The sequence below is a fragment of the Alligator sinensis genome, unplaced genomic scaffold, assembly GCF_000455745.1.
Source record: "Alligator sinensis unplaced genomic scaffold, ASM45574v1 scaffold1291_1, whole genome shotgun sequence".
NCBI lineage: Eukaryota > Metazoa > Chordata > Crocodylia > Alligatoridae > Alligator > Alligator sinensis.
Window position 1 is genome coordinate 1,564,148 of NW_005842219.1, and position 23,040 is coordinate 1,587,187.

General features: G+C 46.3%; 1 protein-coding gene across 1 annotated transcript; it reads right to left on the reverse strand.

The window, feature by feature from the left end:
* Positions 1–500: 500 nt before the first annotated feature.
* NCF1 (neutrophil cytosolic factor 1) lies at positions 501–23,015 on the reverse strand. The gene is made up of 11 exons (XM_006027025.2): positions 21,758–23,015; positions 19,860–19,940; positions 17,811–17,886; positions 13,072–13,237; positions 12,634–12,689; positions 11,542–11,664; positions 9,470–9,577; positions 5,823–5,940; positions 4,563–4,670; positions 2,381–2,523; positions 501–1,273 (listed from the first exon to the last, which is right to left on the reverse strand). The coding sequence occupies exons 1-11, from the start codon at positions 21,827–21,829 to the stop codon at positions 1,155–1,157; spliced, it is 1,170 nt and encodes a 389-aa protein (XP_006027087.1). The 5' UTR covers positions 21,830–23,015; the 3' UTR covers positions 501–1,154.
* Between the last annotated feature and the right edge of the window lie 25 nt (positions 23,016–23,040).

Below are 23,040 nucleotides of genomic sequence, written 5' to 3' on the forward strand. Positions count from 1 at the left end.
TAAGACCTTTTATTAGACCCACTACAAAAGATAATTTTTTGCACAAATTTGTAGTGGGTCTAATAAAAGGTCTCATCGCTGAACCAGGAGCTCTTGAGTTTTTGGGTCTCTTCTCGTCTCAGACCAACACGGCTACCAAATACGTCCCTTGTATATTTTGAATGCTTAGCGCCGTCCCTGTGCCTAGGCTGCGGCGTGCGGTACAGACCTCCCCTTCTCTTGCATTGGCACTTCCCTTTCCCCTGCCCGTGTTTTTCCACTGGAGGGAGCGAAGGAGCTGGTTTTCATTAGACTGTGGCTGCCTTTGGCTGCAGACCTCTCCAGCCCTGCCACAAATCACCCCCAGCAAATATCTGATATTAACATATCTTGCAAGACGTCCTCAGCAATCACCACGTTCGGCAGCCCTGGTGCCGGGAGCGCTGCTGGGCAGGATTTCCTTTTTTCAACATAGGTTTTTGTGGCTGAAGCAAGCAGGCCAGAACGAAGCAGCTCTTTTCACTTGTTCATTCATTCGTTTTTTTGACAGAGAGACGCGATACAGAATGTGGAAAAGGCGTTTTCAAAACCATTGACCCATTTCCCTAAAATACACCATACAAACATTTCTTTCTAAATTAAATGCACCAACATATTTGCTATAATAACGGAGGAACCACCGAAGAAGCTGTGTATACTACAAAGCAGATCAAACAATGCAAACTCAAGGTTCAAAGCACAAAGGAGCAAATAAGAAAGGGCTACACCACTCAGGAATTTAATTAAGGAGGCATTAGTTAAGCAGTAGCATGCTGAGCATCTGCCATTACCATAACAAGGACAGGAGCCAGGGTTACTCAATCCCCGTCTTAGTCCTTGCTTGTTATGCACAGTGACATGCAGTTTGTTACAGAGTGCAGTCCCCAGTAGCACTTTGGTTGCTTTGGTATAAATGACAGCAGTCTGGTCCATCAGTTTAGAACAGTTCAAACCCTAACTTGATAGGGGGATGTGCATTGCAGCTCTGCCTTGCACCTCCTAAAAGCTCAGTGAGGCATGAGGCTGTTTCAGAGGAGTCAAGATTACACACAAGAACTGTCCAGTCTGGAGACAATGCTCATCACACATGAAAACCAGCAGAGATGAAGCTTCATAGTTTTCTTGGTCCCATGGGATCAGTTGATCTTGTTCTTTGTGCTCTCAGTACAGCGATTCAGAATGAGAGCTTTGCTGGGTCGGGGTGGAATGGCAGGCTGAGCCTTGGACTTGCTTTCTCTGGGTTCTTTGATCTCGACTGCAAATAAAAGGACGGGCATGAAGGTTCCATGGAACACCTGTGTCGGGTGTACCTGTGCACTAAGGCTGGGGCTTTGAAAGGAGGCAAAACATCCTACTGCCACTGAATTTTGACCCCAACCCATTTTTGCCACCAAAGTCAATGGTGCACAATCAGGCCTTAAAGTGCTTTCATGTAAATAGCACATTCGGGATGAAACCATATGGGATTTAGTAGGTTCTTGCCACACAGAATCATAGAAAATGAGGGTGGGAAGAGACCTCAGAAGGTCATCTAGTCCAACCCCCTGCCCCAAGCAGGACCATCCCCAACTAGATCGTCCCAGCCAAGGCTTTGCCTAGCCAGGTCCTGAAACCCTCCAAGGATGGAGATTCCACCACCTCTCTGGGTAACCTGTTCCAGGGCTTTACTACCCTCCTAGTGAGACAATTCCTCCTAATATCTAACCTAAACTTCCCTTGCTGCAACTTGATACCATAGTTCCTTGTTTTGTCATCTGCCATCACTGACTACAGTCTAGATCCATCCTCCTTGAAACCACCCTTCAGGTAGTTGAAACTTGCTATTAAATCCCCCCCTCATTCATCTCTTCATAGATTGTAGGGTTGGAAGGGACCTATTAGATCATCGAGTCCAACCCCCTGCTCTGGGCAGGAAAGAGTAGTGGGAACAAATGACCCCAGCCAGGTGGTTTGTCTCTTCTCCACATGACTCCTCTTAAAACTGTTCCCTCCCACTTTTTAAATAGTCAGATATTTTTCTGTGTCCTTTTATACACAGGCAGGTATGGAGAAAGCCCAACCCTAATGCCCTATCAAAATAAAACTATGCATGCTTTGCCCCTGGGGAGCAAACAGCATGTGATGGGTGTGCAGCCACGTTGCTTAAGGTGCCAATGAAAGGTCTTCAGCACCCAGTGATGAGTACTTTGTATGAACCTTCCCTGAACAGAATAGGCTGCTCCAGGTGATAGAAGCCTAGAGACTGCAGAGATATCTGCCAGCCCAAGGTTTAAAGGGGTCCCTGCGGGTTTCCTACAGCAGAACACTCATTGCTTCCTGCTGTATGGGGCCTCGGCCATCAGTCTAGTGCACTGAAACTTACTGATGGTGCTGGGCTTGTTCAGGAGACTGTCCTTCAGATTCTGCCGGCTCTGGATGTATTTCTTGCTGTTCCGCCTGTAGATCTCCTGGCTGATCTGCTTCCGGCTCTGGTTGTGGATGCTCTTGGCATTTCGGATAGTTGATCTGCACAGAGAAAAAAAGATGTCAGCTCTCACCATTGTACACGTAACTGCCTCCATCTCCCTGCTCCAAGCTCCTCAACACAGGACATTTCTCTTCTTGACAGCACTGTGGCAGAGCTGTGGACAGAGCATCCCCATCTGGTCAGCCAATGTCTGTTCCATATTATCTCTGGCAAAAGGGCAGTGAATCAAAGCCTGCTACTGTGGGCAGCTTTCTGCAATGGGTTGTGCAAAATTTGGCAGGCAGTGTCCAACTGCTACAACAGTGTTTTGAAAAGGAATGGGTAATTGTGAAGGAAGGGGAGGAAAGACTGTATCTATAACAACATTGGGCTCATCCCCAGATATCCAAACACAATGCCAAAGAAGGCAACTATCAGAGATCTTTTACCTCTTCACCTGTCAAAATAAAAGGACTTGCCCATGATTTCACATAGCATCTTGCACATGGAAGGAGAGTGGCAGAGCCATATCCCCTGACTTCAAGGCCCGTGTCCCACCCAGTGGATGACGCTGCTCCCATGTACATGTATTTATGGTATATGCTGTGATTCCAAAAGATGCTATTCTTGAATTACTATAGGAATCCATTTGTGAATGTATGTATGCACGCACACGTACAGAAATGTATGCCAGAACCTTGCATCCATATACATGCACGTAAATATTTATCCCTTTGACATTAGTGGCAAAACTGCCTTTGACCTCAGTGTTACCAGGACCTAGCTCCAAAAGAGATTAGACTACATGACTGTGAACTGTTTTGAGCATACAGTTGCCCAAGTCAGACCCATCTTACTGAAGAAAATACTGTGAGAAACGAAAACCAGCACAAAGACACAGTGCCAGGTTCACAGCTGGAAGAAGATGGCATGCTGCCATTGCACTTTCCTCTGGGATCTGGACTGGGACCAACTCACTTCTTCCTCAAAGTATCAAACAGCTGCAAGCAGATGAGTCCAGCTGTCCGTCACTGTTTTTTCTGCACCTTTCTCACCAAAGGTATGAGATGATCCATACTCTAGAATTATGCCTCCCTCAAATGTTCAACACACCTCACGTCCACAAAAATACATGTCCCAGTTTTACAGCTGCTCTAACAGGAACAGCTTTCTTCCCAAGAGAAGGTTACATACCCCATGAGGCCTGATTTTCTTGACTAATTCCAGTGACTCTAGGTGGCTTATCCAAACTGAAGACAAACTCAAAGCTTTAGACTAAGGTTTCTCTCACTAGCAGTACCTCCCAAGCTTCTTTGTTTAATGACAAAAGTGCCACAGTCACGGGTGCTGTGGAAATAGCACAGTTACAAACCCCACGTTTACTGCCCTTGAGGTACCAAGAGCCAGATCTTCAGTGGGTATAAATCAAATGGGGCTGCATGGAAAACTGTAGCACTAGAAAACTGCACGGAAAACTCATTTATGCCAATGGAGAACTGATCTGCAATCTGGCAGGGCTGGATTCAAGAGATTACAGAGGTATTTTGCAGCAAAAAAAGATGCAGTTAAACTATGCCCTTCCCAGAAGTTGTCACTGCATCAGCGTTAATGAGATACTATTGCTTTTTATCTTTTTAATCAAAATAAAATCCTTTCCATTAGCTCAAATCCTCCCATCAGATTAGGCTGTTTGGCAGCTCTTATTAGTCAAATCTCTCTTTGCGCTTCAAAGATTCAATGAAAGCTGTTTTAAAAAAATCCTACTTTAAAATGAAACAGGATTAGCCCAGAAAAGAAATTTGGCAAAAGCGCTCATAGATATAAATCTGACTAAAGAGAGAACTGGAGTGAGGGCCATCTGGGCACGTGTTGAGAAAGGCTCCACATCTTCCTCCCCCAACAATGCTGACAGAGGTCAAGACTGCACAGGCACCTTGCAGACGCACTGCCCACCTCTCACTGTCCTTCCAAAAAAAGGTCCCCTTTACCCTTGCTCACATCTGCCTTAGACAATTCCTCATTTTTAGGCTGGAAACCACTGCCTGGTTTCATTTTGTCATGCTCGACCAAGGTAATATGAACCTGCCTCCCAACCTACCTTCGAGGGGGGACACCTTTGTTCCTCATCTGGTTCTTTGCGGGGTTGTTTTCTTCTCCAGACTTCTGCAGATACATGGAGGGGTAATAGCCAGTGGTTTCATCCTTCCTGGGGTACAAAACAACCTTGTTCACCATGACAGCTCCTTTGCCATGGCAAAAGTGCATCCATACCCTTTCCCCACCCTCAACAGTGCAGCAGTTCTGGGTGAATTATTTTTGACATGCTTGGTGGCACAAAGGGTGGCAACCATCAACACAGCAACCTGTCTCTCTTCCCCATTGTGTCTCACAACGTCCCTACAGATGCTTTAATAACAAAGTGTTTTGATTCTGGAGAATGCATGGGTAATAGCAGTAGGCTGAGGGAGGATTCACATCATTTAGGGCCTAGTGGAATAGACTGCCTAGGGAAGTTGCAGACTCTCCATCACTGGAAGTGTTCAAAAAGAGGTTGAACAGATACTGGTCAGGGATGATCTAGGTGTAGCTACACCTATATTCTATTATGGGTATTTCCCATGCTTCTGGGGTTTGCTGGTTGCCCCTTCTCCCCCTTTCCACTACATGCATCAGGGTGTTTTTTAAGCCTTCCTCAGAGCCACTGGGTGTTGGCTAAAGCCAAGGCTGGGGACTTTGACAGTGCTCCTGATAACAGCCAAGCTGGAAGTTCCTGGCTAGAGGGTCTTGCCCCTCTGCTCAGGGTCCAACGAATTATCAGATTTCGGGTCAGGAAGGAATTTTACCCCGTGGTCAGATTGGTATGGACTGTGAGGATTTTTTGCCTTCCTTCGTAGCGGAGGGCATGGCCCTCTATCTGGGATCTTTCGAGCATATGTTGACAACATTTCATAGAAGCAGGACATTGGCTGCCATTGTTCCCCTGCTTTACCTGTGGAAGGTTAGGGCGTTAGGTCTGTCATGTGTCAGGGCTGATGGTAGTTTTATGTAGAGTTTAGATTATGGTTTGTATGGGATGGTTTGGATAAGGATGACCCTGGCTCAGGCAGGGAGTTGACCTAGATGACCTCTGGAGGTCCCTTCCAGCCCTACTTCTCTATGATTCTACGGGCATTTTTACACATGCTCCAGGAGTGTGGAGGGAAGGAAGGATGCTTTAATTGGAGCAGGTCCGAGAGCCCGGAGCGTCTTGTGTATCAGCGTCCCCAGGTTTCAAAATGGCGCTGGGGGTGCTTTATCTAAAGCTCGTTGAACAAGCTTCACTCATCCTTGATGCCTTCAACCTGACTGTGACCCTTACCTGACAACCCACCAGCCATCAAGTAGCTTATGGATGACTTCAATAGCGTCTCCCTCCTTCAGAGACATCTCATCCTCCTCAATCGCTGTGTAGCTTTTTCTGACAACGTAGAGTTCACCTGCACACAAGAAAATAGAACTAAGGAAGGCTCAGAAAGGTGTATGGCGTGCTAGCATAGCACCAAGACCTCCAGAGAGGACCTCTCCAGTGATCCAAAGTAGGACTTTGGGGTAACTGAGGCAGAGAAAGAAAACAGGGTAGTAAACTGGGTAGTATCCTAACAAGGGAGGAAGAAATGAAAGTGGGATTCTACAACATTTACAAAACTCTGAACTTCCTCAAACCCTAGCACATCAGGAAGTTTCCCATGTAAATTAACTTACCCTCCTTGAGTAATGCACACAGGTCTGAATTAAATAAAAAGTTCCACCAGATGAAATCCTGGGACCATTATATCCTTTCCTAATAACAATACCTCAGGCCCAGATGGCTACCCAAGTGACTTCTATAAATTATATTTGAAATAAATTGCCACCATCTTTAACAAGTGCTATAATCGCATACTGAAATCCAAAGAACAACCCCAAAACTTCCAAGTCATCACCCTTTGTCATAAAGAAGGCAGAGATAAAAAGAATGTGAAAATTACAGGCCCATAATGCTTTTAAATGCAGATTTCAAAAACCTATATATAAAAAAAAAAAAAAAACTTTAGCCAGCAAATTAAATGCTGTTATTGGCATGCTGGCCAAAATGGATTGGCATCAAGGCCAAATTGGATTTTATCCCTGGCAGATTTGGAATGGATAACATCAGAAGAACCATAAAAATAATACACCAAAGAAGGAACACTAAAGTCCAATAGCTAATTGTTTCATTAAATGTAGAAAAGGTATTTGACAAGATTGAATGGCCTTTTTTATTTGAGACTGTGAGTAAAACGGGCTTTACTGGGAATTTTGTTATTTGGCGTCCTGCAATTTACAAAGAACCTGAATCGCAGATTCTTATCAACATTAATCTCACTGAGCCTTTACAGCCAGAGAGAGGTACCAGACAGGACCGTCCTTGCTCTCTACTGTTGTTTAATATAGCCTTTGAACCACTAGCTCAAAGCATCAGAGAGAACAAAGATATCAAGGGAGTTATTTTGGGAGGAGAAAAGCATAAGGTTGCATTTTTGCAAATGGTGTGTGTATGTGTGTGCGCAAGCAGATCAATACCTGAAGTTGTAGGAACTATTGCAGCCTATGGCAAGCTCTCAGGATATAAAATGAACTATTATAAATCCTCTGCATTGGTTTTTGCTAAAGTGGATAGTGATTAGAGATCTCTAGAGGGTATAATCCCATTTAAAGTGGAACACACTGAAATAAAATACCTTGGAACTAAAATTACAAAAGATCCCAAGTGGTTAGACTAAACAAACTTTTTACATCTCATTGAACAGGTTCAGAAAGAACTACATTCTTGGAAAAAACCTTCTAAGAAGTTGGATAAGCAGCACTGACCCTGTGAAGAGGATGGTCCTCCCAAAATGTTACATAGGATGTCAGTCTTGCCCAAAAGGTTGCCAGTAATATTTTGTAAATGGCTGCAAAAAATTGGCGATAACTTTGTGTGGCAAAATAAAAAAGCCCAGAATCAATGGGAAACTAATGGTAGAGAACAGAAAAGAAGGGAGACTCAATGCTGCTGATTTAAAAAATACCACTGAGCAGTCACACTTAGAACCATAGAAATGTAGTGTAATCCACCACAAAATACTCCATGGGCTGCTATGGAAAGTAATGTACTTGCATTACCCTAAGTTCAGTGGTTCTAGATCAGTGATTCAGTGGCCCTAGATCTGTGGTACAGATACCACCAGACTACGCAGACAACCTGTCAGCGATACACGTTAATAGATTTATTACAATTATACGACAAAAATTTGCTGGTGGTACTTAAGGTTGTATCATTTTAAATTGGTGGTGCGCAATCTGTCAGAGTTTGAGAACTGCTGCTCTAGCCGATGTGGAAATAGATAATGCCTCACCCCCCCCCATTAAAAATCAAAAGCCTAGGAATAATAATTTAGCAGTCATTGCAGGAAGAGAATAAGAGCAAAGGACAATAAGGTACCTGGCACAATTATTTTGCACTAAAAGTATTTTTTTTGATGCAATCAATGTAATATTGGATAATACATGTAATACATTTCAGAATATGCAGGAAAGAAGGTTTTCAACACAATCGGATAGGAAAAATCTATTTTACTTGTTCTCCAACTGTGATTAAAAGGACACTTTGATTTTTCCTCAGCTAAGGCTATTTTCACCAAAAGTTATGCATCAGTTGAACCCTAAAACAGCAAATCTCCAGCCACATATGTTAAAAACTGAGAGAGTCTTGGGTACATAACTCTCAGAATTAGAGAGCAAAATAATGGACAAACACCCACATTCTGCCTCCTTGTCTCTGGCAACAAGACAGACTTTGGTCAGATTACTGCACTGAGCATATCTCTCTCCGTCTAGATTTAAAATATCCAAATGATACTTCTAGCTTGCTGGGAGGGTCACATGCAAAAAAGTACCACCATAGAGATATGGTGGAACTACCCTGATGTACAGGGTTTCTGGATATCTTCCAGAAAATAAAACATTAATGTAGTAACTGGATTGTGGTTCCCCCACCCTTCAACCAAATTTTTCCTTCTTGGGATATTTGCCAAGCTTCCAGCTATGGATTACTACAAATCTCTGTGCATCCACCTCATCTCAGCAGCTGTCAATGTGATTGCTAGAGTCTTGGAAACAGGAATCCACACCAAATGAGTGAGAATGGATAGGGGGAATACCATACATATTCACCATGAAGAATCTTCCCACTACACTAAAAGATAAGTATGAGGATTTTTATGCCACCTGGTTGCCATGCTTTGACTATCTGAAAGAAAAGCATCGCAATTAGTTTGCAACATGGAGACAGAAGTCTATTAAAAAATGAAAAGGCAACAGGAGCAAAACCTAATGGACAGTGACTTTGAGGGAAGTCACTGGAACATTTATGTAGAGGACTACAAGTTATAGCCCAAATGTGTTTTTGTTCTACTGTTCTTTATCTAGTTACGTTTTTATCTGGTTCTGGATTTGTGTTCAGAAAAAAGAAAAGAAAAAAATATTTAAAAAAATAATTGGGGTGCGTTTATGTGGCAGAATTTCCTCTGGGCCTGCCTTTTAGCTAAAAGTTTTAGAAATTTTCGCTAATGCAGCCAGGCCAGATGCAGGTAATGAAAGTATCACGAGTCAGCCAGGCTGGCTGTTTAGTAGCTCCTTAATCCTGCGGTCAGAATAAAGAACAAGAAGTTACTCTTTGCTGGAAATATGCCCATAATCATGAGCCTGCAAAAAAACCCAAAAAACCTCCTTCCTCCTGTTTTGTGAGAGATGACTTCAGTGCCTTTGTGGCTACAAATGCCAAGAGTCAATAAAAGAGCAAAGCAACTCGTGATGCAATCTGACCTTTCTGCACCGTCTGACTAAAGGACAAGATGTAAAAAGATTCTACCTGCGTTACTCCAACACCCTGCTCAGCAGTACTAAGGAGATGTCCACAAGGGGTTAGCAGTTTGACCGTGGCTAGCTGGCATGATGTATTCTTACCTGCATAGTTGGGGTCTTGCTCCTCAGACTCTTCAGGACCATCCATGGGCTCCAGGTAGGCAGCTGGGACCCAACCCCTTTTATTCTTTAGCTGACAGAACCACCAGCCTGTAACACACACAACAGCGCATTGTTACTCAGTCCAGATGCAGAGTGTCCATGCAGAGCTTCTACAATGAGGACTATTCCCAAATAACTCATCGGGAAGAGCTACGTTGGTACATTTCCAAGTGTGAACAAAACCTCCATTTTGCTTTGTCAGAACATAAAAGTGAGGTAGAGCCGCTGGGCATTTCTATACTAGTGAATATATTAAGCAAGGGCTGTAATCTGACAATATAGGGCTCTGTTCTATGGCATTAGAGTCCTAACACTACATTTAATGCCCGTGAAAACTACTTGTGATAATATTTCCCTTTGTGATTATTAGGCAACAGCTGCGTATAAACTGCCCTTCCTCCTACAGGTTCCTGACCGCCAAATCTGTATGCAGCAACCAGCTTGGGCTTCACTGAAAGGCAGTCACCTCTGGGATGAAAGAAAGATGTATTTATGTCTGAGCATCTTTCAGTGGCAGGCAAACCAGAGGACAGAAAAAAAGAGGAAGTACATATATTCATTGAGCCCCCACCTTTTATATATGGTTCCTGTCACTGTTCATTAGCAGAGCATGCCTAGAATGCTATTAACAGTCTATCAAACCTTGAATAGGACTCAACAAAAACTGACCCATGTATTTTCTAATGGCTTGTAGCACAAGTCATGAAGGTGTGTCTGAAGGAGAGGCAATACAGTGCAAGGGAGTATGCTCCAGGTGTACTAAACAGCCCCATGGCTACCCATAAACCGTACACAGTGAGCCAATGGTTGTGGATGGGAAGCCATTGGTGTTTGCCCCCATATCTTCTTGGATAACATGATTTAGGAACAGGGGTTTGGGCGTCAACCAGCATGAAAACAGAATGTGGGAAGTTGCTGTCATGCGCCAAGCATGGGGATCACATAGTTCATGCTATTTTCTCCTGTGACAACAACCACCTCCCTATGACTCATGCAAGGAACTCCATGGATTTTCCCAGGCTCTCTCACAGATAGAAATCTACTGTCATGCGGAAACATGTGGCGTTTTCCCATCCCCACCACCCTTAAAAGGGTTGCCTTTTCCAAGGGCTCTGCTCTTTCAGACCCGGTTGACTGGCTCTCTCAGATCATTCCCTGTCATCAAGCTTGCTCTCCCACGAGCCTCAGTCGTGGGCTGGGACCTGTAGCACTGTATGCTATGCACAGAATAAGCACAGTGCTACCCACAAGAACCACCAGAGGAAGCCAATAACACATTGCAAGTACGGAACATTGCACAAGCAACGTTCATTAGTGCAACCCCACCCTCGAGAAGGAGGGTGGTGATGCTATTTTCCATTTACAGACACACCAGATGGTGATGCCCCTTCCCTGAGTGCTGCAGGGGCATGGCTATGGTCACAGCAGAGTACACATGAGCGTGGGGGACATCCTGGCAGGGATGGAGAGTCCAACCCACCAGCTGTGGTTGTAACAGCTCAAAGGGATGAGAAAGGTGCCTCATCGCTGCTCTGACTCAGTGCTGGAGCAGGGATGAACTGGGCCTCTGAAACTGTCCAACGCCACCAGACAAGTAAGTGGCTGGGCCAGGAATGCAACCCCGGTACGTTCAGGTCTCAACCCTACTCCAGCTGCCTCTGCTAAAAGAATTCGATAGAACTAGAGGCTGGCCCCTCCCCAAAAGGTCTCTGTGACTTGAAGACCGTCTCAACTGCAAACTGAGCTTGTCATCAGTGCTGTGCAGATGTGGCTGCACCACTGTGGGTCTGTGAGTTAGGACGGGTAGACCCATGCACCATGTTTGAGCGCAGTGCTGCTGGGCACAGCAAGCTGGCAGCCTAAATGTGGCCAAACTCCCTTGAGCCTTGAAGCCAAACACAAACTTCAGGGTCTGGTCTTTCCCTCTGCCATGGGCTGAAACAATAACCCAGGCCTGGTAAACTCAGCACAATGCAACTGAGGTGCCCCTTTAAAGAGCCAAAAGCTTTTACCACTTTCACTCTTCTCCACGATATCCACCAAATCCCCTGTTTTGATAGCCATCTCAGATTTGGAGTTCTTCTCATAGTCACTGATTGCGCGATATGTCTGCAGGATGATGGGACCAGTGATATCTGCAGGAGAGAAGAGGGAGAATTTGATGAGTTCCTTTAGCTACTTCCCATCCAGCAGTGCAGCAGCCCAGCTCTACCCAACTGAAGCCTGGAAGCTGGGGAAATGCACCAGAAACTCAGTGGGAAGTGCTAAAGCCTCTCAATCTCTAGTAGATGAGGCCAGCTCTAGTGTTTTTGTGATGTTTGGGGCACTTTCAGAAGGAAAAAAAAAGGGCAGCAGAAATTTTAACAACATTAACAAGACAGCCACAGTGACCGGCAGCTCTTAGGAAACTTGCATTCTTCATATTCAAAGCACAGCATCCAGCAGCTAACTCTGGGATTTAAGACAGTGCACAGACCACCAGTAACCTAGGCAGTGTTTGCCCATCAGAGGCTGCCAGCATTCAGGCACAAGCTGCCACCCATGTTGTGCTGCCCTGAGCAATCTGGTCCTGCCATATGGCTGTGCACATGCATTCTAGTTCTCCAGGGAGAGGAAATCCACTGTGAGCTGCTAGAGCAATGAAACAGCAGATAAAGTGCACCTGTGCAATAAGCAGGGGCTTGCAGATCCACCGGCTGCTGGGCGGACAGGTTGGGAGATGCAGCCTGACCAGGAAACTAGACCATGAAACTTTGAAATCTTACACGGAGAGATCCTCTGGAGGGGAAAGGCCCTAACCATTCACTGACCCAGGTCTCCCCACTTTGATCAGTCACTCACTCATTCTCTCTTACTCTAGTCCAGTGAAACTTTTGTGGTTGCAGAAATCCATTTGGCAGCGACCCGAGTCCTGGCCCCACGGCACTGAGGGGCAAGTCACCGAACCACATTCGAGGATGGGTTCCCCAGCACTGCCCAAGACACACTCCTACTCTGGAGGGGATTCTGTGGGCATGTTCCTTGGGTATTACTGGGACCCCATGCTTGCTGCAGCTTAGACACTGAGCTGCTTGTCGGCCTTGCAGCAATCGGCGCCCTCTTACCTGTTACATTTTGCTTGGAGTCCTTTGGCAACAGAAACGTCTCGGGTGTCTTGATCCTAAATAAATGACAACAAAGTCCACGTAAGGGCACTGGAGATGACTGCTGGTTTCCTTTCCATTCCTGTCAGTGACAGGTGTCCCCTTCCTCCATATAAATGGCAAAGTGACATTTGCAGCAAGGAACATTTTAATAATGGTGTTTCTGAGTGGATGAAATGATGTATTTAAATCTTTTGGTGCGTGTCAGTTTGAGCACAGAGCTCTGACAAGAACAACCAGTATGACCTGATTTCTTCTGTGCTTCGGTTTTGCTGTCTTTAAAACAGGAATCATAATAACACAATAAGAGAAAGGCAAAAGCAAGCCTCCAGAAAGATGTGTAGAAGGGGGCATATGGCAGGAGGCAAAGGGGCTGCGAGTGGAAGAGGTTATACTCACAAACTGTCTGTAGGTGGGTTCAAGTCATCAGGCCTGACTTTGAAGAAGGTCAGCACATGCGGGCATCTGGAAATCTTGCACGGCAGATTCACCAAGGAGTAGCAGTATTCGGTAAGTGTGCCTTGCCTGTTCTGTGTGGATCTATGGCCATCAAACCACTTTGGTGCTAGAAAGGAGATGAAAGGAGCAGACTCAGAAAGATGTATTTTTTAAAGCTGGCTGTGCCTTCAGTCTCCAGCTGCAGCGAGATACCTCATATCAGTGGCATAACTAGGGTGGTGACCAAAACACAAGCCCTGGGTGCCCACTTAGCAGGGGCACAGGAATGGCAGCCATCGCTGCTGCTGGCCCAGTGCAAAATCTGGTTGTTACAACCTCTGCCTCATGTCCTCCTCGCACAGAGCTGGAAAGCACCACAAATTGCTCAGAGCTTTAGTTACTGCCCGTTCCAACTGCCCTTTGACACTTGAAAAGGTAATGGCATTTAGGAGCATCCCAAAGCCGCCTCCTCAGACACTACAGGCAACCTTTTCCACCACACCAGTTATTGCTGACTGCAGAAAGCTGGCACGTAGAGAAAGCCTCACTAGCACTTGGGAAAAACGTGTCCCCTCTATTCATTTTCAGAGAGCCATTGTGAAAAAGGCACTGATTTTAAAGCAGCTCTGAAACCGCAGCATGAAGTTCCCCAGTTTGCAAACACCTGGGACAACTGCGCGTACTGAACCAAGACAGGAACTCTGCAGTGAAACTAAGAGACAGAGAAAGGATTATGCTGAGCCTCAACACCCACTCGGGAGAAGTCTGTTGTGAAGGGCAGTACAAATCACAGCAAAAAAGCCCGTTATTAATCTCAAAAAGGCAGAGAACACCCCCAGCCTCCACCACAAGATTAAGCCCAACACATCTTCCTGTGGGTCATCGAGTCAGAAAAAGGCTGTCAGCTGCAGAGGCAATTCTCTTGTCCTATGGTCCAAGGAAGCTTAATCGGTTGGTTCTAAAGCCAGAGAATGGCCATATGGTTTTAACAGCCAGGGTGATCCTAATCCAGACTTGGTGATGGGAGAAGGGCCCAAGCCAGCTGACCAAGATACCTGAACCTTTGACATTTCATAATCCAAATAATACTTCCTCAAAACCAAGGGATGACCACGTCTGGCGGAACAAAGTTGATAACTCATCTTGGCTTGTAATCTGTTGCTAAACCTCACTGTGTTTTAAATACTGGTTTCAGATAAGAGTTAAGACGAAGTGTTGTTGGGGACAGGAAGATGAGCACAAGTGCTAATTCTTTAGAACTGCAGCAGAGTTGCCAGGAAAGCAGAGCAATGCAGTTATTAGTCTAGGAGGAAATGCATCTGCCTGTGATTCTTTAACAGTGCCTCATAGCCCAGCATGTCTGCATAGGAAAATGAACCAACCAGCTCATTCTCCTTATTGCCTAGAAGGACACTAATGCAGCCATAAGTGATGATCTCATACAACCGCCAAACTAATTTATTAGCCAGCAGGGGACTTTCAGTTCCTCTGATTTCTACAACACTCTGCTCTCGCTTGGGCTCGTTGTGGCCATTTAGGGAAATTAATGTTATAAATACGTGGTGGGTTATGAACTGCCCTGGTGGCAGAGTCTCAGAATCGTGATGTACGGGGGATACGTGCAGTTTGGCTGCTTAACAATGAATCTGATCGGCGTGGGCCTCCCAGAGGCCCCTGGTTCCGTGATATCTATTTGTTGAACCTCATAGGACTGAGGTGGAAACCAAGACAATTCCCCTCTGAATTTCATGGTCACCAAATATAAGGATTATATTAACCCCTGCCAGGAACTCTATTTCCTCCTCTGCCCTGGAGGTTACATTGGCCAAAAAGCTCTGCTTCTGCTTAGACGTCTACTTGGGCAGAATCACTCAGTTCCCCTCTGCTCCCATAGCTCTGAGCTGTAATCAATGCACAGATCAACCTATAACTATCCCCACATAGAAAACACTCATCAGATTTTAAGCTCTGCAGGCCAGGACTCATTTCTTTCATGCCTTGTACAATACAAAGCACACTGTCGGAGCCTCTTATGAAACACAGGAGATATACAAAATGAAGCAGACTGTCACCAATTGGTTTGCTGGGTTGCTGTAACTTTAGGACATTGAACCCTGAAGTAACAATGCGGCAGAACATTGTAATAACTCCTTTGGTGTTTATAGCCAAGCCTGGTTTCCTGCTGGTTGCTCTGCAAACATACAGGTAACAAGACAGTGGGGGAGTGGCAGCTGGGGTAAGCAGATGTAGCTTCCCAACTCCCTCTCAGCCATTGCTATCCTTCAGTGTGCAAGAAAGACATGTCTGAGCTCATATAACTTGGGAAGGTGCACATGGGTTTTGTCTGGAATTGCAGTGAGTCGTCTCATGCTTCACTGGTGCTCTTCAGTCACAACCAGTGCTCTTCATTGTACAGCAGCCCTGACAATTTTTCACGGCATTTCTGGATAACTCAGACATTGCCTCTTCAGCACAACCCTAACAACAACTTCACAGCAGAGCCGAGTATCTCTGTGCACCGGGAGCAGCTACGGAGATGGACACTGGTCCACTTCACTCTCCCTATGTTTCACGATTAACTCAACTCATGTCAGAAGCAAGCATCAGTTCCCCCACCATCTGCTCTTCTGCATTTAATGATGAAATCCTTCACAAGCAAAGAAGGAAAAACAATGGCAAACACACACAACCCACAGCCCAGAAACACACAAAAACAAACATAACTCACCCACCAACTCTGTTGCACAAGACAGGATGCCAGGAAATGAAATGAAACTGCTAGCATGTGCAAATCCATGCAAAAATTAGCATGCTACAGGAAAGTACAGAGGAGCCCAGAGGGGCATTCTCCAGTCAACTCTAATGTCCATGTAAGGACTGTTAGCTGTTGGCTTGTAATTGCTCAAGGGCCACTTGAATCAATGCCAGAGAAGATGTCTGGTACCTCGGTCCAGCTCTCTAACAATGCAGTGGGAAAACTCCCATTGATTTGAATGGAAGCAGCATGGTATTCGAATTGCTGCTCCGCTCGAAGACCTGTTATTCCAGGCATTCACCATCTCCAAAGTGCTAATGAACTAGCCTCCATAATCACAGACAGACAATAATGACACGAAAGAGGGAAACCAGCCAAGGTTGGGGACAGAACCCTGATCTCTTGCCTCCCCACGCTGTGCTTTGGCTGCAAGGCACGGTGTTGAACAGACAAACTCTTTGCCTGCCAGGATTTATCTCAGCAGCACCTGTGTGATTTTTACAGCAGTTGTTTGCATCATCCCTAGGTCGCAAGGGCAAGAGCTGCCCGGGGCTGCACCTGGCTGTGTATCAATGCTCTCTCTGCAGGGTAAGGTGCAGGCATTTTCCAACAAGCATGGTGCTCTGCCTGCCCCTGCCAGAGCTGGGACTACAGGCCATGGTGGTTTCTAACCTGACAGTTCGGGAAGTGTCCAACACAAATGCAGTTGCTTGCATTTGTCTGTTTTAACTAAAGCTTCTCAATTTACCCCCAAGTACCCACTGCTGCCACAAAACTGACACTAGAAGAGATAGTGCACATGCCAATGCTTATGGAGCTGTAACCATGAGGAAATACAGAATAAATATGAGAGCTTCTAGACCTACCAACCTAACCCCCCATGGGCATTTATACACATGCTCGGGGGGGGGGGAGCAGCACTTTAATTAGAGCGGCTCCAAGAGCTGCTCTAATTAAAGCAGTGGTCACCAACCAGTGGATCTCGATCCACTGGTAGATCTCAGAGCCTCTTGTGGTAGATCTCGGAACCTCTTGGAGTCGATCCGAGGCTGGGGTGGGGGGCTGAGTGCCCGTGTGCCCGAGTACCTGCTAGGGAGGGAAGGGGCGTGTGTTAGATCGAGGCCCCTGCAGTGAAGGGCTGTACCACAGACGCAGGAGCAGGGGTAAGTTGAGTGGGGCCCCAGCCTGGTGGGACTTACCTGCTGGGGAGGCACAGCCCCAAATAATTTTTTATCTATCTGTTCCCCCCCACTACTTCCCTCCCCACAGACTTACCTGCTAGGCAGCGGGGGAGGGGGAGGTGGTAGTACATGGTAGATCTTGGGTTGCTTTTAAATGTCAAAGGTGATCTCTTACTTAAAAATGTTGGAGACCACTGAATTAAAGCAACCAGAACACATTGTGCATCAGCATCCCTGTGTTTAAAAATGGCAGCGGGAGCACTTTAACTAAAGCTCGTTTGTTAAACACCCCCACCGCCATTTTTAAGTGCGGAAACACTGATACACGAGATGCTGGAGTCTGCTGGAGCACAATAATTACCACACTCCAGCTGACTGGATTAATCAAGCCTGCTTCGATGCACTGTAATTACAGCACATTGGAGCAGCCTTGCTGCTCGTGTCTAGGCGCTCCATGAGCCCAGGGGTGTAAGCATGTGCTGGTATGTACCTAGCTTTAGGTACTGCACCAGTTTGTCACACACCTAAAGAAGTCACTACTTAAGCTCATGCACTTTGAGTTTACACCACTGAAGACCAGGAGGATCTATGCGTACACAGCCATGCTCCACATTGTTTCCCTGGCAAAAGCCAAATCAGGATGTATGCCAACAAGGAATAAGAACAGCTACCATCACCGCTCTAAAAACCCAGCAGAACTGCTGCCACCCTTTTGCACTCCAGCTTCCTGCCCTGCTGGAGACACAGGCTGCTCTGCTGCTTACCTGGTAAGTGAGGGATGATCCTGTTCTCAATGCTGATGTCCCCAGATTCAATAGGGAACATTTCCTTTAAAGCTTTCTAAAGAGAGAGAGAATTCAGGGTGTTAGGCATATAATCCACTCAGAATAGCCAGAATGCAGGCATTTGGGCCCCTGCATATTTGTGCCTAGAGCTCCAGTGGAGGAAGTTGGTGGAAGAGACTTGTGAATAGGTAACAGGAAAAAACTAAGCTCAGCCTCTGCCTTTATGCCCACAAAAGGTCTGATTTGGCAGACCAATCTGATGGTCCCTAAAGAACTACCTAGCTGATAGTGCTGATGAATCAGGTGGTCACTATTCAGGGCCTGATCCTGAGGGTGCTCAGCACCTATACAACTGGGCATCTACAAAATGATCTGTCGACACCATTGAAAGTTCAGCCTAAGTGACTGTGGAGCCTTAGTCTCACTCTCCAAAGTGAGAACCAAAGTCCCATTGGCTTCTGGCAACACTGAGGAGCCTGAGCCCCCTTTGAAGACAGGCCTGAGACTTTCTTTACAGTGCTGCCCTTTATCACTTCTTTCTGCATTCCACTTGCAAATCAAGACAAAGAAATCATTAAAAAGCCCTGTGAGGAACTGAGCACAATGGTGCCCTTAGGCAGGAGGAGGGGGAGGGAGAGATCACTGCCCATTTGTTGCAGAGAGGGCACCTTCCTACATGGTTTGATAAAACCACTGACATGCTGCAATAGTCAATGGCTGTCATGTACAGACACTGAACTAGCAAAGCCAGGTTGCCAGAAAGCCTGTGAACAAGATATTTGACTCTTAGAGCAACCCTTCCCCTACGGTACTTCCATTCTGACTTAGCTTCTCCTTCACTGAAGTAAAATGCAGCTAGAAAGACAGTAGGGCTGTGTGAAATTTCACCGGCTGTTTTGATTCAATGCTGTTTCGACTCATTTCGAGCTCAAAACAGCGAAATCGAATCGAAACGAAGAGCTTCGAAACAGCCTCGAAACAAAAAGAGGCTAGTTGAAACATTTCGAAAGTTTTGAAACTTTTCAAGTTTCAAAGCAGCCAGCAGGCAGGTGGTGGGAAACAGGGGAGAACCAGGGCTGCGCTCCCAGCGGCTCCGCAGCCCCATGTTGCTCAGCCAGGAGCATAGCCCTGGCTCTCCCCACATCTCACCGCCAGGCTGTGGGAAGCTGATCACAGCACAGGGGAAGTTCCCATCTCCAGCTGGGCTCAGTTCCCATCCCCAGCCCGACTGTAGCGCTTGGGAAGGGAACTGAGCGATCAGCCTCAGCTCCCTTCCCCAGCTCCCCAGTCCCAGGTGGCAGCACCTGGCTTCCCTCCCTCATCTGGCAGGCAGATTGGGGGCCTGCAGCCCCGGGAGGACTGGCACAGCCCCCGCAGCCCTCCCGGATGAGAGAGGCTGTTTCGAGCTTCCCCATTATAGTGAATCAGCGAAACAGCATCGAAACAGCCTCACTGCAAAACGCAACGGCGGTTTCGAATTGAAATGAAATTCAAAATGAAACGCTGGTCCGTCAAAACCTCTGAACTCAAGTAGAAATGGAACGGTGCCATTTCGCACAGCCCTAAAAGATAGCCATTTCCACAGGCTTCTCCCTGGTGAACAGCAAACCCTGGCTCAGACAATGATTAACCAAAGAAACAAGCTTCCTTCCTCAAAATCATAACAGCAAAGAAGGTTATTTGACTGGCCAATGCTGTTTTCAAGTGATATGTCTGAACCAGTCCATTCCTCTCCCCCACTGGACAAAGTAAGATTGGCTGGTCCAGACTGGCCTCTGAAAGCTCAGAGCTTTGTCTTGTGACTTGGAAAACATATGGGCAATGCCCTCTCCCACCCCATGCCCTAGCCCTGCAGCCAAAGCTTAGGCTTTCTGATACCTGTCCCAAGAGCACTGGCATCAAATTTTCCCTTTTAAGTCCTCCCAATCCCCTTCCCACCCCCTTAAGCAGACTGTCAGCTTGCATAAAAAATCAGGCAGGTGTTGGAGACAGGTCAGAACCACCAATGCAAACCAAGCCATTACTTACGTGAAATTCATATATCTCAGTAAATTTCCGATAGACGAGTTTTTCAGTCAGATCATGCCATTTCACCAGGAACATGTAAACCTAAAAGACAACACACCAGAAGTCAAGCTTTGTGCTGTGTTCTGTGGGATCCCAGTTTGGACCACTGCTTCTGGCCCATGTTCCCAGGGATGCCACATAGATACTTTTGATGGCTATAGTTTTCAGATGCTCCAAGCATTTCCCTCTGCAACCTAGTCCCAAACCCATGTCAGAAGTGACAGCCACACTTCTCGCCTCACATTTGATTCCCTAAGCGTGTGCCTTACAGTATCCTAATACAATTTGGCACCAAGGGTCAGCCTTCTATAAGCAGAGAAATTCAGCAGTTACCATGCTGGGCTCATTCAATGCCTTTCCCACATCACCAAGGTGCCAATCTGCACTCCCCTAAACACCCCTATGCTTCACCCTTACTCAGAGGATTTTCCCCTGAATTGATCAGGGAATCTATTCCCGTCCCTCTTTCACGTCTCTTCCCAAGTCCATAATTCAGCTGAGGGGCCGCTGCAGAGAGTCAATATTTATTTGAATCAGAACAGTTAGAAGTAGCAGGTATATATAGGAATTGCATCCCAAAACTGGTCAAAACACCCAATTTGAGCTGCATGAAGAATCTAGATTTTTTTTTCAAGGCAAACCATTCAAAATGAAAATCCAAACTTCTTGTACTTCTCTTTTCGCTGAGAACCTGAAAGCTCAGTCAGCCTTGAACTGCTTGCAAACAGTATTCTGATATCAGACATGCTGCATCTCCCCCAAATTGGTGCTGACTACTGTAAACAGAGAAAGAGACTAACGAGGTAGAGGCAGGGAGAAAACAGCAATCCAGAAACAAGAAAGAAATGAAAGGGGGAGAGGCACAAGCTTTGCATCTTCAGTACTTGCAAGTTACTAGTTTGCAGCTGAAGCATGGGTAACATTTTAAAACTAGCAGTGATCAGGAACCACCAATTCCCTTCTGGTCTCAACCCAAGTGCACTTGCCCCTTACAAGGCCCAGGATCTGGCTAACAACTGAGATCTGGACACTCTCCCAAAGTCCGTGCCTGTTCAGAGCTGGCAGAGACATTTCAAGCCACTGTCAACCTGCTGTCTCATAAGAACTATTTGCTGGATCAGACCGTAGGTCTGTCTCGCCCAGTATCCTGTGTCACACGATGGCAGAGTTGTCCTGATAAGGAGAATGAATGGGATACCACCAAGGTTTTTTCCACTGTTCCTCTCCCACCTGCAGCCCTCAACATTTAAGGTCTAGGAAGTTCCAATTCAGAGGCAGTCCCCCTAACTCACATGCTCAACAGCTACTGATCCCCCTTTCCTCCAAGGATCTGTCGGATCCTTTTTTGAATCTGTTTAAACTGTCAGCTTCCACCACATCTTGCGGCAACAAGTTCCATGCTTTAATTACATGCCGTTTGAAGAAGAACTTCTTTTTGTTAGTTTTCATCTTGCTACTTATTAGTTTCATTTTATGACCCCTAGCTCTTGTATTGCAAGACAGTAAATAACAACTTCCTATTTCTCTTCACCATTCAGTATTTTATAAACCCTTATCATGTCCTCCCTCAAGCATCTCTTCTAAACTGAACAGACCTAGCCTCTTTAGTCTCTCCACGTATGGAAGCCCTTCCATACCCCTGATCATCTTTGTTGCCCTCCTGCTACAGTCTCGCCCAACCTGATGCTTCCTGAAGTTCTCAAGCTCTTATTTAAAATGTCAGGCTGAAGTAAAGCCAAGGGCGCTTGGGTAGCTGCTTTTCACCTCCTCTGAGCAAGGCTCTCCTAGTGAAACAAAATGCACAGAAAAAAAAACTTCTCCGGTGACCAGTCTGCAGTATGGTGCCTCTGGGTACTTACATAGTGCTGGCTGGGGAAGAACCTTTTCTCAAAGCCCAGCAGCTCAATGTGTCGGATGTACATATCCCCCATGGCCGTGGCTGGGCACCTGTCCCGAACTCGAGAGTCTGGCTGTTGAGCAGATGATAGGCTGGGTCTCTCACTGCTTGCCCAAAGGATCTCTGCCACCTTGTCTTTCTCCGTCTGTGCTTCTTTTTATCCCCTCTGAAAAGAGGAAGTTACGCCACAGCCTTCCCCTTAAAGTGCTTTGCCACCTGTGGCTTTTTTTTTTTTTTTTTGCCTTGCTGCTTCCTGCTCCAAGCCTTTGGACCAGAAACCAAATCCGCTCTTTCCTCCTCTCTGACCCCCAAAGGTTTGCAGTCACCATAAGGAGGAGGTTGGTGATGGAAGGGACCTTTGTGCTAGGAGGAAACAGGAGTCAGATCTACTCTGCAGATGCTGCTTCCTAGGACAGGACCCAGGGAATTGATCAGACGTTTCCAAAGAAAAAAATACTGAGCAGATGTTTCCAAACAGTACAGAGGAAGTCCAGAGCTGTCGCTTTGCTCTCTCTCCTTAGCCAGAGAAATCAGCTGGAAGAAAGCCAGGCAATAGGCTACTTAGGTATCCCACTTCAGACATTGAGTAGCATCAGGGAAAAGTACAAGGAACATGTGGATGGACACATGGGCTCTCCGGTCCATAGTGGAAATTCCCTGCGAAGCTGCACAGTTTGGATCATTACTAAGAGCCGAGAAAAACTGTTGGTAGGGAATCATTTATGCAGCATTTAATTTTTTTTCCTGTTGGTAAACTGTTCCTGAGAAGTTTACGCTTTTCACGTACAGCATCCATTTGCTGAATAATTCTGCTGCTGGCGGACGGCGAGCGCGTGGAATGAGAAGTTCTGCTTTTGTCAACTGTGTCGCCTCTGTGGCTGTGGGTGCGTCTGCTCTGTGCCCCAGAGGATATCCTTTAGACCTTCCCTGACCTTGCAAAACAAGCCTCTTGGGGAGGATGCACCACATCTAGCATGCAGGACTGAAGACAGTGAAGGGCTGGGAAAGGAAGAGGCAGGGGGATCCTGATTCAGTTACTTGCAGTGCCACTAACGTGCCCCTGAAGTCCCTTGAGCCCTGAGTTCGGGGAGAGGGATGAACTCTATGTGCAAAGCTACTAAGAGTGAGCGAGTGCCCCCAGGCCTCAAACCCTTCCTACACACCCCTGCCCAGACCCGAATCTCATTCTTGGCACCCCTCACCCAGGAAGTTCAGAGCTGAGACAAAGGGCAATTCTTTGGGCTC

Coding starts and splice junctions, on each gene's coding strand:
- NCF1 (XM_006027025.2), bottom strand. CDS start 21,829: ATGGGGGATATGTACATCCGACACATTGAGCTGCTGGGCTTTGAGAAA. Junction 19,941..21,757: donor TCTTCCCCAGCCAGCACTAT/GTAAGTACCCAG, acceptor GTTGTCTTTTAG/GTTTACATGTTCCTGGTGAA. Junction 12,690..13,071: donor AACCCACCTACAGACAGTTT/GTGAGTATAACC, acceptor TCATTTATTTAG/GATCAAGACACCCGAGACGT.